The sequence below is a fragment of the Anolis sagrei genome, chromosome 6 (assembly GCF_037176765.1).
Source record: "Anolis sagrei isolate rAnoSag1 chromosome 6, rAnoSag1.mat, whole genome shotgun sequence".
Lineage (NCBI taxonomy): Eukaryota > Metazoa > Chordata > Lepidosauria > Squamata > Dactyloidae > Anolis > Anolis sagrei.
In genome coordinates this window covers 18,400,555-18,417,958 of record NC_090026.1, presented here as the reverse complement: position 1 = coordinate 18,417,958, position 17,404 = coordinate 18,400,555, and the positions used below count along the sequence as shown (strand labels likewise).

The following is a 17,404-nucleotide window of genomic DNA, read 5'->3' as shown; positions in this document are numbered from 1 at the left end:
AATGAATTCAAAGGGCAAGTACAATATAAGGATCTGACATAAATGAACCTTGAATATGGAAGAAGCTTCTCATTTCCACCAACTCAAGACTCACTCTCACTTTCTTCATTCTCTCCCTTTTCTTCATTCTCTCCCTTTCCTTCATTCTCTCCTTTTTCTTCGTTCTCTCCCTTTTCTTCGTCCTCTCCCTTTTCTTCATTTTCTCCTTCCTCCTCCTGTTCCTGCTCCTTCTCATCTTTCTTGTTCTTACGACGATAATAAAGCACGCTGTAAAGGGAGGGGGGTTAAGCAGAGGAGAAGGTGAAATCTAAAGCAACAGATTGCAACTATTTTAGCTTCGGAGAACACTATCTTCTTTGCCTGGTCTACTAACGATACCCTGACTTCTGAGAGTTACTCTTGCATTGTATGAACAACTTTATTCATGCAAACCAATGGCAAGGATTATATAACTAACTTCATGGATACAGAATAGGGGACGCATGGCTCGAGAGCAGTACGTGTGAAAAAGATCTTGGAGTCCTCATGGACAACAAGTTAAACATGACCCAACAATGTCATGCGGTGGCAAAAAAAGCCAATGGGATTTTGGCCTGCATCAATAGGAGTATAGTGTCTAGATCCAAGGAAGTCATGCTACCCCTCTATTCTGCCTTGGTTAGACCACATCTGGAATACTGTGTCCAATTCTGGGCACCGCAATTGAAGGGAGATGTTGACAAACTGGAATGTGTCCAGAGGAGGGCAACTAAAATGATCAAGGGTCTGGAGAACAAGTCCTATGAGAAGCGGCTTAAAGAGTCGGGCATGTTTAGCCTGAAGGAGAGAAGGCTGAGAGGAGACATGATGAGGGCCATGTATAAATATGTGAGGGGAAGTCATAGAAAGGAGGGAGCAACCTTGTTTCTGCTGCCTTAGAGACTAGGACGCGGAACAATGGCTTCAAACTACAATAAAGGAGATTCCATCTGAATATTAGGAAGAACTTCCTGAGTGTGAGAGCTGCTCGGCAGTGGAACTCTCTGCCCTGGAGTGTGGTGGAGGCTCCTTTTTTGGAGGCTTTTAAACAAAGGTTGTATGGCCATCTGTCGGAGGTGCTTTGTATGCAATTTTCCTGCTTCTTGGCAGGGGGTTGGACTGGATGGCCCATGAGGTCTCCAACTCTATGATTCTATGGTTGAGCCTGCTAAATACTGAGATTCTAACTGTGTTGTGGCTCCCTACATTTGCCGCAGGTGCCTCTGCCTGCTTGTCCATACAACATTATTCCAATCTTACATAATCTGAGGCCTGCTTGCATTCTTGGCTGCTTTTTTTTTTTTTAATATGGGGGACAGGAGGCTATCATTCAGGGCAAAGAAGGAGCAGATGGTGTGTAGATACTTAACCTTCCTCTACCTCAAATGGAACTTTTCCAAATCACATTCCACCAACTCCCAAAGCCACTCTTACTTATTTATTTACTTTCTTTTTCTCTTGCTTTTCTCTCAAAGAAGCATCATGCTCTTACCTATGCAATTTTTTGAACAAAGATGAGCAGGAATATGAAATGGAAAAAGGAGAATTACTAATTCATCTAGAGCACACTTTTTGAGGAGGGATGGTTTTGGATGCTACATTGATATCAAATTAGTATGTCATAGAAAAGAAGGATGGGGCTGCAAGTGTGAGATAATGGTGAGACTCACAAGGCAATAACAACCAAGGAAAGCAGCCCTCCTGTGACCGCAATCACAATCCAAGCTGTCCAGTCTTCTTGGGGAGGTGGTTCTCTGGAGGAGACCCCTAAGGCAAAGGGGCCTTCCAACGGAGTTAGATGTGGCCGCGTGAACCAGGTGGTCTTCCCAACTGGAGTCAGTACTGAAGGCAGGAAGAACAAAGGGATAGAATAAGATGTGCAACTAGGAACAGACCTTTGGAAAGCTGCATACACACATGCAGTGATCACAGTGGCTAGAGGATACTGGAAGTCATTCGTTTTGAAAAATTAACTTCCGAACTCTAGATAGGAAAAATAAATTGTGCCTCCTATTCCTACAGTGGAAGATAACAAATTTATTTTTCATCTTCGATCTTAACTGATCAGCTAAAACCCTTTTCAAAACTATTTTACAAATATTCCTTCTTATTGTTATTGTGTACTACCAGGTTGGCTTCACGCAAAAGACCATATGAACAAAGAAAAGCTTTCTTTGTCTTCAGATCTGCAACATCCATGATCTGGACATTCCCCATCCCTGCTTTAGGTGGTTCATGTGGATGTTGTAGCAGCTGGCTGTCATCTTGGGAGATGCTTCTCCGCACATGTGAGTGTTGGGAGAAACACATGAGAATAAAGCATTCTGAGATGCTCCTCAGTCCACAGCCAGAGCACTCACCTATTACTTGGAAGTCAAGTCGGCTGGCAGGACGTCCCTTTGGATCCAGCATTTCACACCGGTATCTGCCTGTGTCATTATGATTCATCTCTTTCTTCACCAGAAAGGAATCTGCGCCACTTGCCATTAGTTCTGGTTTGCCATTCACCATCTGAGGAAAGGTCAAGGCTGAAATGGAACAGTGCTATCCAGGGAGACACTGTTCCATACCTACATTTTTCCACACACAGGATCCCAAGGGTATTATCTTCATTTACCATCTGCCCATCATAACATTGCTATATGTCTTGAGATGATTTCTAACTTATGGTGAGCCCAAAGTAGACCTATCACTGAGGTTTCTTGGCAAGATTTGTTAAGAGGGGAAGTTGCTTTCCGCTGAGGCTGAGAAAGTGGGTTTCTATGGCTGAGTGGGGATTGAAACGCTGTTCTTGAAAGTTGTAATGCAGTGCTCAAATCACTACCTCACACTAGCTTTCTACTCACCATCATAAGGTACACACTTGAACCCACAGGATGAGCTTAAGACATTTTATTAGCTAAAGTGTCCCCCCATGATGACATTTACTTCAAAGTGCATAATTTCCAGGTGAAGATAAAAAATAATTTTGTCCTTATAGCCTCACCTTGATAGAAATTCCCCACAAGTACTCCCCCAGGAGTAAAATTCCCCTCATAGCAGTTCATCAATAGAAATTAAGCAAGACTTTGCTGTCATTTCAAATCTGCTGCCTGAAGACACCACCTCACCCTGCCTAATGAAAGCACCCAATAGCTCGTATTTTGAACAAATCCCCAGGACAATTTGGTTTCAAATCCCAATGCAGATATGAGGTGCCCTTGCTGACTCTGGGCCAACTGAGGATAATGATGAATGCCATTCTAAGCTCTGCAGAGAATGGAGACGATTGAAATGTAAATAACCATAATCATAATAATTTTATTGTCGAAGGCTTTCACAACTGGAATCACTGGGTTGCTGTAAGTTTTTCGGGCTGTATGGCCATGTTCCAGAAACATTCTCTCCTAACGTTTCATCTGTATCTATGGCAGGAATCCTCATTGACCTCACAACCTCTAAGGATGCCTGCCAAAGATGCAGGTGAAAAATCAGGACAGAATGCTTCTGGAACATGGCCATACAGCCCGAAAAACGTACAGCAACCCATAATATTTTTATTTCTTATTTTAAACATTCTATAAAATACACATATTAAAACGCATTTCTATAAAAACATACTAAAATAACAGAACAAAGATTAAAACACAAGGTGTGAGTCGAAAATTTATGATTAAAACTGACTGGGCAGGCCTGCCGGAAGAGATAGATGTTTAGATATGTTCTAAATTCTGACAGCTCATTTAGCTGTGGGAGCTCATCTAGCAGGTCATTCCACAGTTTTGGAGTGGTTGACAAAAAGGTCCTCTAGGTGATGGTTGCCAGCTGGATTCTGGCTGGTTGGAATAGCTACTCCCTAGAGGACCTCAGTGTTCAGGGTGGATTATACGGGAGAAGGCAGACCTGTAGGTAATCGGGAGCCAAACCATGTAGGACTTTAAAGGTTTAAACCAACACTTTGTACAGACTATTTGACAAACTGCATCTCCCACTATAGATCAACTTGGACACTGCGGCCATCAAAGGAGGCCTTCCTCTCAGTCTCACCCCATCCCAAGCATGGCTGGTGGGAACAAGAGAAAGGGCCTTCTCCGTGGCTGCCCCCCACCTCTGAAACTCCCTTCCTAAGGAGTTATGTCCCCATGCTCCCTGCTTTCAAGAAACAACTGAAGACGTACCTTTGCTCACTGGCTTACGAGGAAAAGTAGTAGTTTGTAATACTACCATTATACCTCTTTTTTTTTTTTTTTTTTGTCGTGTCAGGAGTCACTCCTGTTGTGAGAGAATTGGCCGTCTGCAAGGACGTTGCCCAAGGGACGCCCGGATAATTTTATGTTTTTATCATCCTTGTGGGAGGCTTCTCTCATGTCCCCGCATGAGGAGCTGGAGCTGATAGAGGGAGCTCATCTGCCTCTCCCCGGATTCGAACCTGCGACCTGTCGGTCTTCAATCCTGCCAGCACAGGGCTTTAACCCACTGTGCCACCGGGGGCAGTGGGTTAATTATATTAATCATTATACCTCTGATTAATAGCTACCATCCGAATCTGTGCCCTGCTCGTCCCACCCTCTCAACAGATATCTTGAGCAATGACCATTCTATTTGCCCCTAGGAACTGAGAAATCGATGCTTCTGTTTGATGTCAGATGTTTTGTCTTATGCTTGTTATAACAGGCTGTGTTTGTTATTTAATTTTAATTGTTAAGTCATAATTAGTGTTTATATGTTGGGTTGTTAAATTTTGTTAGTATGGATGTATTGTTGTTGTATTTGGGCATTGAATGTTGCCTTTTCTGTTTGGAATCCTCCCCGAGACCCTCCGGGGTGATAGAGCAGGATATAAATAAAGTATTATTATTATTATTATTATTATTATTATTATTATTATTTTACCCAGAAACTGATTGACAGCCAGTGGTTACTTTAGTATGAGTGTAATATGCTCACTCCTGCATGTTCCTGTAACCAGTTATAAATATATCCATTCTTGGAAGGGGTGTCCTGATTAACATACTGAAGCAGTGGCAGAAGCTTTAGGGAAAGCTGATGGGCTTGTGAGGAAGAAGTCTAATTGTTAGCAGGAACACTGCTTACCCGGAAGAAACTATATTGCTTCACACCGTGGTATATTTTGTGCCACCTCAGAGCACAGTCCAGAATCAGATCTTCATCCATTTCGACTTGCAACCTCCTCTCTGTAAAATCCATCAAGAGCTATTCCACTGCCAGGCCTCATCAGCTGCTATCTTAAATCTGATCTGTCAAATCTTAAATCAGATCACATCAAATCTTAAATGGGATCCAGGACTCACTCTTTTTTGTCCCCACCCAGCCAAGTTGAGAGTCCTGGATTTAAGGCCTCATTCTTTATATCACACATTCTTCCCAGACCCATTTCTTGTTACACCAGCCCAGAACAGTTTGCCCATTTTGCTGCTGGTGTCCAAGGTCTCACCTCCACAATAGACGCCCTTGGTGCAGGTGTAGGTATGTGTTTTACAGGAGAAGCAGTTGATAAAGGAATAAACCAATGTACCTGTAGGGGAAAAGAACCAGAAATTGGGATGGTGCGGCTCAGTTTACAAGAATACTAGATGTCTGGGTGCAGAGGGGAAGAGCACAGGCAGATGGAATGAGGCAAGAGAAAATAGTCTGCCCTATTAGATGGCCACAAAAGCAGAGCTTGGAGAATTTACTTTTTAATTGGACTATAGCTCCCAAAATGCCTCACCTCACACGGCCCCTGACTTTGATCAACATTTATTATTAGCTTTAAAATATAGAGAGAAGGAAACAGGTTCGTAAAATTGGGCAGAATATACGGATGGAAAATATAATCACTGGGCTCTCATTTTTATATGACAAAAAATCCATTCTGTAGCTTCTAGGACTAACAACAGAACAAATCAATTTTTACCCTTAAAGTCTGTATGTATCTGATTCTTGTAGTGCATTTTGGTTCAAAGAGGAAATGCCATGCACACAAAACCTATGTGTATGTTGAAAGTTCAATAAAAAAATATGTATGACTGAAATGTGCAATTATTGGAGAAAATGTGCACAAACACATTTTAATCAAATGCAAAGATGAATAATTTGAGGAAACCAAAATATGTACAGGTTTCTCTGTTGGAAGCTGGAAGGGGGAAGCTCACAATCCAATGTAGAATTGAGGTGGGACAGCAATGTCACTGGGAATCTGAAATATGCAACAAAAATGAAATTGACATATTTTTAACATCCCTACGAGTCATGTGCATTTGGGACTTCCCTTGATCCGTTTCATGTCTCGGCTTTCAGCGGACCCCCCAATTCGTTTTCCTCTGAGGCTCCCGAAATCGGGAGGTCAGATATTTGTTCTGTTTTTGTTTTCATTATTGGGAGAGGGGGGACTTCACCCGTAGGTCCAAAGCGTCTGGGCATACAGGTGCAGACTTTGGGCCTACGCACCCGGACTTAGCAGGGCCTGAAGCCGAGTGGCAAGTAAGAAGCGCTCCTTACTCAGTGTTTGGCTGAAGGCCCTGTCAGGCCCAGGTACATGGGCCCAAAGCCTGCACCCGTAGGCCGAATGCTTTGGACCTATAGGTCCCCCCTCCCCCAATAATGAAAACGAAAATGAAGAACAAATATCTGACCTCCAGGATTCCTGGCCTACGCACCCAGACGGCCAGCAGCCAAGCATCAAGTAAGGAGTGCTCCTTACTCAGTGCTTGGCTGAAGGCCCTGTCAGGCCCAGGTGCCTAGGCCCAAAGCCTGCACCCATAGGCCTACGGGTGCAGGCTTCCTGGCCTACGCACCCAGGCTGCCTGCAGCCAAGCGTCAAGTAAGGAGCGCTCCTTACTCGGTGCTCGGCTGAAGGCATTGCCAGACCTGGGTGCCTAGGCCCAAAGCCTGCACCCGTAGGCCTGGGTGCTTTGGGCCTACGAGTGCAGGCTTTCTGGCCTACGCACCCAGGCTGCCTGCAACCAAGTGTCGAGTAAGGAGCGCTCCTTAGTGCTCGGCTGAAGGCACTGCCAGACCTCATGCAATCCATCTGAAAAGCAGGCCCCACTTGCCTTTCGTGTCAATTACATTTTCATTTCAGGAGGGTCCTTTCCATTTCATGCCATTTGAATGGACAGAACGAAATGAAAACATGAATGGGACACATTTTGGGCCTAAAGCTAATTTCTACTATGTTTGTGCTTGTGTTCCTGGATACATCTAAATGCTACCATATATTCTGGTGTATAAGACTACTTTTTAGCCCAAGAAAATCTTCTCAAAAGTCAGGGGTCGTCTTATACATGGGAGTAGTCTTATACACGGGAGTAGTCTTATACGCAGGAGTAGTCTTATAGAGTGGGTGAAACTTCCAATCAGATTGGAGAATCTGTGGTTGCCGCATATGGTGGGGGAAGATCAAAAATGACAATGGCCATGTCCCTGCCGTATGCAGCAACTGTATGAAAGTATTAAGGGCAACGCTGTACAAGTAAAGGTAAAGGTAAAGGTAGTCCCCTGACATTAAGTCCAGTCATGTCTGACTCTGGGGTGTGGTGCTCATCTCCATTTCTAAGCCGAAGAGCCAGCGTTGTCTGTAGACACCTCCAAGGTCATGTGGCCAGCATGACTGCATGGAGCACCGTTACCTTCCCACCGGAGCGGTACCTATTGATCTACTCACATTTGCATGTTTTCGAACTGCTAGGTTGGCAGAAGCTAGGGCTGACAGCGGAAGCTCACGCCGCTCCCCGGAATCGAACCTGCGACCTTTCGATCAACAAGCTCAGCAGCTCAGTGCTTTAACCCACTGCGCCACCGGGGGCTCCAGCTGTACAAGTACAAGTACGGTAGAAGAAAATCCATTCATCAGGATTCATGGACTTAATGCCATCCCGATGGTGAGGTGAAGGGGCACCTCACCAGGAAGGTGTAAGTGACGGTGTTGCAAGCTGCAAGCGTCTGGGGCACCCGGGGTATGGAAAAAAGAGATAGTGGCTCTGGGTCCAGACAAACACACCAATTTTATCTGTCTGGCCCGCCCTTGTATATTATTACTATACCTCCTCCTCTGCCTTTCAGATCTCGCTCCTGAAGACTGCAGTGAAATGGTGGGCAGGTGCGCAGGTGCGAGATCTGAGAGGCAGAGAAGGAGGTACAATAATAGGAAAATTGCCATATTGAAATCAAATCTGATGCTTTTTAAATTTTTATTTGGTGTGCGTTGGAAGAGGGGTAGTCTTATACAGCGAATATATTCCAAACTCTATATTTTAACTGGAAAAGTTGGGGGTCGTCTTATAGGCCCAGTTGTCTTATATGCCGGAATATACGGTGCTTTCTTTCCCTCATCTTTGTGGTCGGAATATGGCAAAACTCAATAAATTGTGCCAAGTAGAAGAGAGCAGGCATACAAAATCTCCAGTCCTGACCAGGTAGGACATTCTTTTCAGCCAAATTAATACTCACCACACTCATTGCTGCATACCACTGTGAAAAGAAATAGGAAACATTTGACATTTGAATTCATGGGATTTCATACCTTCAGTACCAATTATCAGGCTATGATTGCCTGATAAGAAAAATTTGAACCGCCCTCTACAGCTACATTTTTTTCCAGCAGTTTGATCCGTTTAACATCCATTTAGGGGCCAACAGGGAGAAATGTGACTATTATGATCACAGCATACAAACAGGCCTGCACTGTAGAACGCAAACCTTTGTATAAACAATATGGGTTTTTAAAAAATTGAGCAATTTTGTTGGGATTGGCTTTGTGATTTCAACCTGGGGGTTCGTTATCAAGCCTTCAAGAGAGCAGAATTTTGGGAAGTTACATGGAAATAATTAGGTACAATTATTAGCAAAATCCCTCAAAAGGAGTTAGGTATATGCACTTATCCTTATTACACCCCCTCTTTTTGAACCTAACCAGAGGTGTTAGTTTTAAATAAATATCTGAATAGAATATGCCACTAGATTGGATTGTGGTACAAAATGAGCTCTTAATTTCTTGTTATAAGACCACAATTTTATTGTTATAAGACCATAAAAATATAAGAAAAGTTCAGCTGGATCAAACTAAAGACATTCGTCCAGCATTCTGTTCTCAAGGGTGCCCTTCCACACTGACATATAACCCAGAATATCAAGGCAGATAATCCACAATATCTGCTTTGAACTGGGTTATCTGAGTCCACACTGCTATATAATCCAGTTCAATGCTGATTTTATACAGCTGTGTTGAAAAGGTCATAGTGATCAAACTGGATGCCTGTGGGAATCCCACAAGCAGATGGGAACCCTTCAACTCATGCTCCTCCAAAACAGATGAACGTAAGTATGCTGCCACGATACCCACAACAGAACAGAAGGTATCAATATAAGGTACAGTATAGGCCAACACCTAAACTATCTCAGATTCCTCCTCCAGCTTTTAGTTACTCTGCAAAAGGAGTCTGGATAAGGTAAAGGTAAAGATTTTCCCCTGACATTAAGTCTAGTTGTGTCAGACTCTGAGGGTTGGTGCTCATCTCCATTTCTAAGCCGAAAAGCCAGCGTTGTCCATAGACACCTCCAAGGTCATGTGGCCGGCATGACTGCATGGAGCACAATTACCTTTCCACAGAAGTGCAACCTATTGACCTACTCACACCTGCATGCTTTCAAACTGCTGGGTTGGCAGAAGCTGGGCCTAACAGAGGGAGCTCACTTCGCTCCCCAGATCCAAACTGCCAACAAGCAAGTTCAGCAGCTCAGTGGTTTAACCCGCTGTACCACCAGGGGGGCTGGATATCTTTTGTCAAATTCTATTGTTATATAATTTAGAACTTCTTCTGACCACTTATAATAGTATTATATTCAGAGTGGGAATTTTTAGTCCAAGAAAGCGTCTTCCTCAGTTGACAAATTGATTTAAAAATTCCCCACCAATGCAACACAAAACACTTGCACACACCCCCTCCCGAGACTATCTTTCTCCATTTTCCTGGGGCCTCTTTGTCTCCAATTTCCTAGTCATGCTTCCAGGCTGAACTCAGTTTTATGAGTTTCAAGAACAAACACCCTATAATACCATGAGGTTTTACCTGATAATACCACTAAGTCCTATCTCTTCAGTCTTATAGGCACTGTGATACAGGGGGTCTAGCCACCTCAACAGATCGGTATGAGACATTCTAAGGCAAGGGTGTCATACTCATTTTTGCCAAGGGCCAAATCAGCCTTATGGTCGCTTTCAAAGTTGAACCCATGGACAGCGAATCCGTGGATACAGCAGGCCAACTATAATTTTCTTACGTAGTGGTCAATGCTTTTTAGTTTTTACCACGTTTGGGTCACCAAATATTATTGAGCAACAACTCACATCACTTTTGATTATCTGCCAGGCAGACTAGGGATAATGGGAATTGCAACTCAACATCACTTCTGGCTCTGAGGTTGAGGAAAAGGTTAAAGGACATTTTAAAGTCAGACATCATATCCACAAGCCTGGTATCTAAATTCAATCCACACTATCCTGATTAAACCAAAGAAACTTCAGCTTTCCAGATGTTACTGCATCACAAATACCATCAGCTCTAGTCATGATATCCAATGATGAGGAATACAGTAATTGTAGTCCAGCATCTGGAGGGCCATATAAAATGACATGGTGAGATGCATTTGGTTCGCAGGCATTGAGTTTGACACACATGTTCTAAAGCAGGGGTCCCCAAACTATGGCCCGCGGGCCACTTCCGGCCCGCCAAGGGCCCTTATCTGGCCCACGGAGGAGGAGCGCCCCCCCCCCCACACAGTGCCCCTCCGTTGGCTGGCTCATGCTATCCGTCAGCCCCAATGGACAGTGTGAGCCAGCCAAGGGCGGCTGCTCCGCATGGCCTACTCGCGTGTAAAGCACCTTGCGAGGTGCTTTACACGCAAGTAGGCCGCACGGGGCTGCTCCTCCCTTGGCAGGCTCACGCTATCCGTCAGGCCCGATGGACAGCGTGAGCCAGCCAAGGGAGGCTGCCCCGGCGCTCCATGCAGTCATGCCGGCCACATGACCTTCGACTTAGAAATGCAGATGAGCATCACACCCCAGAGTCAGACACGACTGGACTTCATGTCAGAGGAAAACCTTTAACCAGGAAAATTGTGAAAGATCCAGGGTGGGAGAAAGAACTCTTGTCTGTTGGAGGTAGGTATGAATGTTTCAATTGGCCACCTTGATTGCCATTTCATAGCCTGACAGTTTTCAGGGAGAATGCTTTGTTGAGAGGTGATTAGCTGGCCCTGATTGTTTCTTGTCTGGAGTTCCCCTGTGTTTGAGTCTTGTTCTTTATTCACAGTTATGATTTTAGAGTTTTTTAAAATACTGGTAGCCAGATTTTGTTCAGACTAGAAATAGGAAGATTTCCCATTCTCTGCTCCTGGAATTACTGCCTAAAGAGGGCTAGAAAGAGCCCCCTCTAAGGGCCCTTCCACACAGCAAAATAAGATATGTGCAATGTGCATAGGAATTTTTAATTGATTTTTTTTAAAACTATAATCCGGCCCTCCATCGGTCTGAGGGACAGTAAACTGGCCCCCGGTTTAAAAGGTTTGAGGACCCCTGTTCTAAAGCATAGGCTTGTTGAAATTAAAGCTATTAACTCTCAGCATTAAAACCGAGTCATCACATCTCTGGTTCAAAGTAAAGGTTTTCAGAATACATGCAATAAGAATGACAATGAGTGTCTTCTCTGCGCATATCACAAACACCTTTTCTTCTCCATGGTCTATCTTTTCACATTTAACAGGATTAGGAAGGGTTTCCTTAAAACCTGGAAACTTTTCTTTTAAAAAATAATTAAATGCAACTTACATTTTGTAAATTGTGGCATTATCTGCTCAAAAGCAGTTACCAGTTTCTGAAGGCCCCACGTCACCTCATTAAAAAGCTGCTCATCTGCAAAGGGCAAGCGAGAGTCAGGGCCGAGGGACATCGAAGATGAAGCGCAAGATTTAAATTTTCTTCTGCTATTCTAAAAGAGTATCTTCAAATACATCGCATTAAAACACCTGTGAATTTGATCCTTGTGAATTCCAGTACAAAATGACCTTATTCTCAAATTCCAAACAAATGTACAGGGCAGAATGTCACTATCCACTATTCTCACTCCCTAAAGGGCCAAATTCCTCCCTACACAGTTTTCAGTTCAACTAGTTGAATCCACATTAAGGTGCATGCAACTAGATTGGTGGAAACTGTCCTGAATACTCCTCCTACCCTCTGAGATTGCTGCTTGGAGGGTCAGCTGCAATGTTCAGGCTCAGGAGGAAGGCCAAAAACAGGGCCATGGCACCAAGAATAAGCTCCAAAAGAGTGCCTCACTTGAACCCTAATGTCTGGAAATTCCAGAGGCCTTTTGGCCTTCTAACCCAGGCATGGGCAAACTTCGGCCCTCCAGGTGTTTTGGACTTCAATTCCCACAATTCCTAACAACTAGTTTGCCCATACCTGTTCTAACCCCACACTTCTCCACTCCCCCCTCCAGGCTCCTCCTATTCCTGCAAAATGGGATGTCTTAAAGCAGAAGTGGGCATACTTCAGGTTCCAGATGGCTGCACAGACCCATTGCCAGTTCCACATTGCTGCCATTTGGGGAGAACACATCATTTCCAGTTGCCTTTCAGATAATTGTGGAAACGTGGAGCCTGTTTCAAGGTAGACAATATCCTTGAAGCCTTTCTTAAATTGAGATAGGGAAGGCTGAAATCTAGACACCTAGGTCTTGATACTGGGGGCTGCTGAATTGGGTATGTTTTGATGGAAGGGGGACTGAGGTGGTAAAGGGATGCCCCCCCACCAATAGGGGAGACAGCACTTGAGTCTAAGCCCATCCTATTAAGCAAGGGTCCCAAGCCCTAGCATAAAGCTTGCTGGGATACTGAACACCCATCACACTAGAGAAAAAAATCCACTTAAAATCCGGTTTCTGCCTCCTGCAGAATTCTGGGGTTTGTAGTTTAGTGAGGCTGTTAAAGGCTCCTCCCTAAACTACAAACCCCAGAATTCTGCAGTAGGCAGAAACTGGATTTTACGTGGATTTTTTCTCTAGTGTGATGAAGCCCAAGTGGCTACCAGGAAGATGAATCCGGTGGGGGAAAATGCTTGCCATGGTCCAGATTTGTGCACCCAATCGTGGATCCTAGTAAAAGATCATAACAGAGCACTCATGGTTAGAAATTCATACAAGGCAGGGGAGAAAATACAAGGGATAGTCATACCCTTCAATATTTCACAGATTAAAACAAGGATCCATGTGGCCAAGCATAAACTGTGTTCGAGACAGCAAAATTACTAGTGAGGGAGAACACAGAAAGTGGGAGAGGCTAGAGCAAATTGCTTTTCCCTTTTAGGAAGGGCATGGTTTCATCCCCTCCTCTCCTTTCCTCACTGCTGAAAGGAGAGTTTTACCTGCCAGATTAGATACTTGGAGGGTATTAATTTGTTCCAGCATAAAAGGCAAGGAAGGAAAGAGAGATGGCATAAGACCCTTCCTTTGGCCACTTTCTTTCCTATTTTTTAAATTAGGAATATGTTTTTTTAATCCCTGCATCTATGAGCAGCACGTTCATTAGCACTATTTAGAAACAAATCAAATTTTGAGCAAAACGTAGAGATTTCTTCATTGAAATAGAAAGTTACATAAAGTAGCGGGTAGAACACTGATTAGACAAAATTCTTGTCTCAATATTTTGAATCATAATATCTTTATGTTGTTAGTAGTTTAAATAAGGTACCGTTTTTATATAGATTTTTAACAGACTTTAAAAATGTACATGTTTTTAAAAACATGGACCTTATTATGAGCAAGCACATGCAAAAGTGAAATGCCTCCCAAATAGATTTCCATCTACAGTAGAGTCTCGCTTATCCAACATAAGTGGGCCGGCAGAACGCTGGATAAGCAAAAATGTTGGATAATAAGAAGGGATTAAGGAAAAGCCTATTAAATGTCAAATTACATTATGATTTTACAAATTAAGCACCGAAACATCATGTTTTACAACAAATCAACAGAAAAAGCATTGAATACATGGTAACATTATGTAGTAATTACTGTATTTACAAATTTACCACTAAAACATTGCAATGTATTGAACAGGTATGGATCCGGGCGGGAGCAAAATGCATTGAATAATACAGAATGTTGCATGAATGAAGGTTGGATAAGCCTGTATTTCGATAGGAATATTTAGCTTACATATTCTAAAAGCAACAGATTCTGTCTGATCTTGCAAGCTAAGCAGGGTCAGTGCTCATTATTGCTTGCATGGATGACTGACAAGGAATACCAAGTACTGCTGGCAATGTTTCAGAAGAGGAAGCTTGAGTATTTCTTTCCTGAGAAAACCCTATGAAATTCATGGGACTGTCATAAGTGGACAAGTGACTATTTGGAGGCACAGAGACATAGTGGTATACTATTTCACAAGTACCACCAGATGGCACTGTCCACTTGCTTGCAAGAGAAAGAGTACCCGCCATCTACCTAATTCTATGATTGACTTAACTGGATGGGCAAAGTCTGACATACCCTGGAGGGATATGCCTTGGAAAGCTAAACATAGCGCACCCTTTGCTTGATAACTGTCCTGGCTATGAATTCAACAATTTTTCATCAACCATTCAAGAGAAACCATTATCTCCAGTATTCTGCATGGCCATTTGGCGTCATTCATTTTAACATGTTTCTTACCTTTAAAGTCATTTTCCGTTATGCGGTTGACGAAACGTTTGAAGTGAGCAGCAATTTTTCCAAGTGTGAGTTCATCTGATCAAATGGAGGAGGGTATAATGTTAGAAAGGAGAAAGAAGCTCCCTTCTTGCAAACCTTTTTTTTAAAAAAACAACAGCTATTTATTATAATTCCTTTATATCAAGTCTAATTCACATCCACATCCACATCCTGTTAATTGTGAACTGTATTTTCATTGTGAACATGTTTAGTAGTACCTCTGGGTATATTATGCCAAAAGCTCCCATCATCCCCAGCCAGCATATTTGAACAGCCAAGAAGTTTGAGATGATAAGAACTCTATAGTCCAACACATATAAAAAGTGCTAAATTGGGGAAGGCAGCAAAAAAACTTTCTTCCAAAGCCTAAGGTACATGACAACCCCCTCTGATTGTCAGACAAAATGTTTCTGTTCCTTTGAACTTGGAAAATTTGTTTCTGTACATCAAAGTTGCAAAGTCAATTTAATTCATAGGATTGTTGATGGCCAGAATCACTGGGTTGCTGTGAGTTTTTCGGGCTGTTTGGCCATGAACACAGAAAAACTCACAGCAACTCAATCAATAGGAACTTCACGAGCAGACAGGTTTTTTATTATTATTACTATAGTTATTTATTATTATACTTATTTTATTATTTTACTATAGTTTGTATAAATCAAAGCCTCAAAATAAGTTAATAAACCAGTTAAATGGTTTATTAATTTACTTATTTCATTATTAAACTTTCTTCCAACCTGTATCACTTCATGCCATGTGACTCACGGCATACTTTCAATTACATTTTTTGTTAATTGTCATCAAATCAATAGAATTGAAGGCCTTAATTTTTATATTTTGTAGTCACTGCCAAATAGGGGTTTTTCTGCTTCTGGTGCATCAAAAATATGTACTTGACTTTTATTTATAAACTGGACCCCTGTAATGTAAATCAAAAGCACAACAGAATGAATGCAATTTAATATTAGTATATACACATCATGAAGATATGTTGTATAATAACACCATCAAAGCTTTAAAATGCATTGTTGTCTAGATGGAAGGTAAGTGTTGTCTTAAAACTCCAAGACCAATTAAAATCTATCCAGAAATCTTCTAGGAACAGGTGCAGACCTACCAATCATAGCCATGTATTTTTTGGGATGTATCTGTGTATGTGACAGGCCGTCGACGACATTGTCCAGAAGATGCTGTAATTTTTTTTTTAGGTCAGGCTCTTTACGGAGTTTCTTCGCCAGGAAGCGATTTCTAAAATCCTGCTTAATGGCCATGGCATCATTGCTGCACTTCAGGCAGCCTTGGGATCCTGTGATGATATGGACTATTAGCCAAAATACCTGCCAAGGCATCACCTTCTGTTGCGATTGTCAGCGGGAGGTCTTCGGCTGCCTAGAAGTGATGTCATACCTATGACATCACAAAGCCTGCACGCTTACAATCAATTGGAATCACTAGAAGGTTTTCCAGTGTTCTCAACTGGCTATAAGGATTCTTTGGAAAAGGTGAGATTGGCAGCAGATATATATATTAAAGCAGATTTGCTCCTTCATTCACAATGGTCAAAGACTGACAATATAGAGCTTAGCATCCAACTACGCGCAAATATTTCTCAGGTCATCCACTGGAAATAATGTATTTTCTGAATACTGATGTATACAAGTCTTCTGTAATGAAAACATTTTAACAAATGAGAGAGATACAGAAAAAGATGGAGCAAGACTGGGGTTTTTTTCCCCTCGTGTCAGGAGTGACTTGAGAAACTGCAAGTCACTTCTGGTGTGAGAGAATTGTTTGTTTGCAAGGATGTTGTCTAGGGTACGCCCAGATATTTTACCATCTTGTGGGAGGCTTCTCTCATGTCCCCGCATGGGAAGCTGGAGCTGATAGATGGAAGCTCACCTTGCTCCCCGACCTTTTGGTCAGTAGGCCTGCCGGTGTAAGGGTTTAACAACTCATTGCGCCACCGGGGGCTCCTAGCAAGACTGGTAGGAATTATAAAAGATAACCAAGTGGTAAACTATTCTGTGAGATATTATTTTTGCCTATAAAAACACCTATTAGGAATTTGCACAGGAACCATTGTTGGATGCTGCAAACCTTCAATTGTCTTTTTCATAACTAGGATATAAACATTGCTATGTGTCTTCAACCCTTAGTCTTATGATGAGATTTTTCTTCTATCCATTGCTCCCCTCTGTGTCCAAACTGATGCAACTCAGTGTTTCTGTTCTCCAACCGTTACTGCTCTCAATGTGAATTTGTTCCAAAACATTTTTATACCAGAGTTCATCAAAACAGTCAAAGAAAATCAACAGCAAAGCCATTTTTACAATGAAAAAACAACCCAGAAGATTAAAAACAAACTACAGTAGAATCTCGCTTATCCAAACTTGCTCATCCAACATTCTATATTATCCAATGGAGTCTGCCTCCCGTCCGGATCCACACCTGTTTCAATACATTGCAATATTTTGATGCTAAATTCGTAAATACAGTAATTACTACATAACGCTATCATGTATTGAACTGCTTTTTCTGTCGATTTGTTGTAATACATGATGTTTTGCTGCTTAATTTGTTAAAATCATAACATAATTTGACATTTAATAGGCTTTTCCTTCATCCCTCCTTATTATCCAACATTTTTGCTTAACCAACAT

The 17,404-nt window shown here is 42.4% G+C and overlaps 1 protein-coding gene across 1 annotated transcript; it reads right to left on the bottom strand.

Moving 5' to 3' along the window:
- Positions 1-83: 83 nt before the first annotated feature.
- IZUMO1 (izumo sperm-oocyte fusion 1) lies at positions 84-16,093 on the bottom strand. The gene is made up of 9 exons (XM_060783061.2): positions 15,862-16,093; positions 14,706-14,780; positions 11,825-11,908; positions 8,449-8,469; positions 5,453-5,533; positions 5,092-5,192; positions 2,379-2,529; positions 1,689-1,860; positions 84-267 (listed from the first exon to the last, which is right to left on the bottom strand). Exons 1-9 carry the CDS (start codon positions 16,091-16,093, stop codon positions 84-86), a joined length of 1,101 nt encoding a protein of 366 aa, XP_060639044.2.
- Positions 16,094-17,404: the final 1,311 nt, after the last annotated feature.

Coding starts and splice junctions, on each gene's coding strand:
- IZUMO1 (XM_060783061.2), bottom strand. CDS start 16,093: ATGCCTTGGCAGGTATTTTGGCTAATAGTCCATATCATCACAGGATCC. Junction 8,470..11,824: donor AATGCCACAATTTACAAAAT/GTAAGTTGCATT, acceptor TTCTTTTCACAG/TGGTATGCAGCAATGAGTGT. Junction 2,530..5,091: donor AGCAATATAGTTTCTTCCGG/GTAAGCAGTGTT, acceptor ACCTTTCCTCAG/ATGGTGAATGGCAAACCAGA.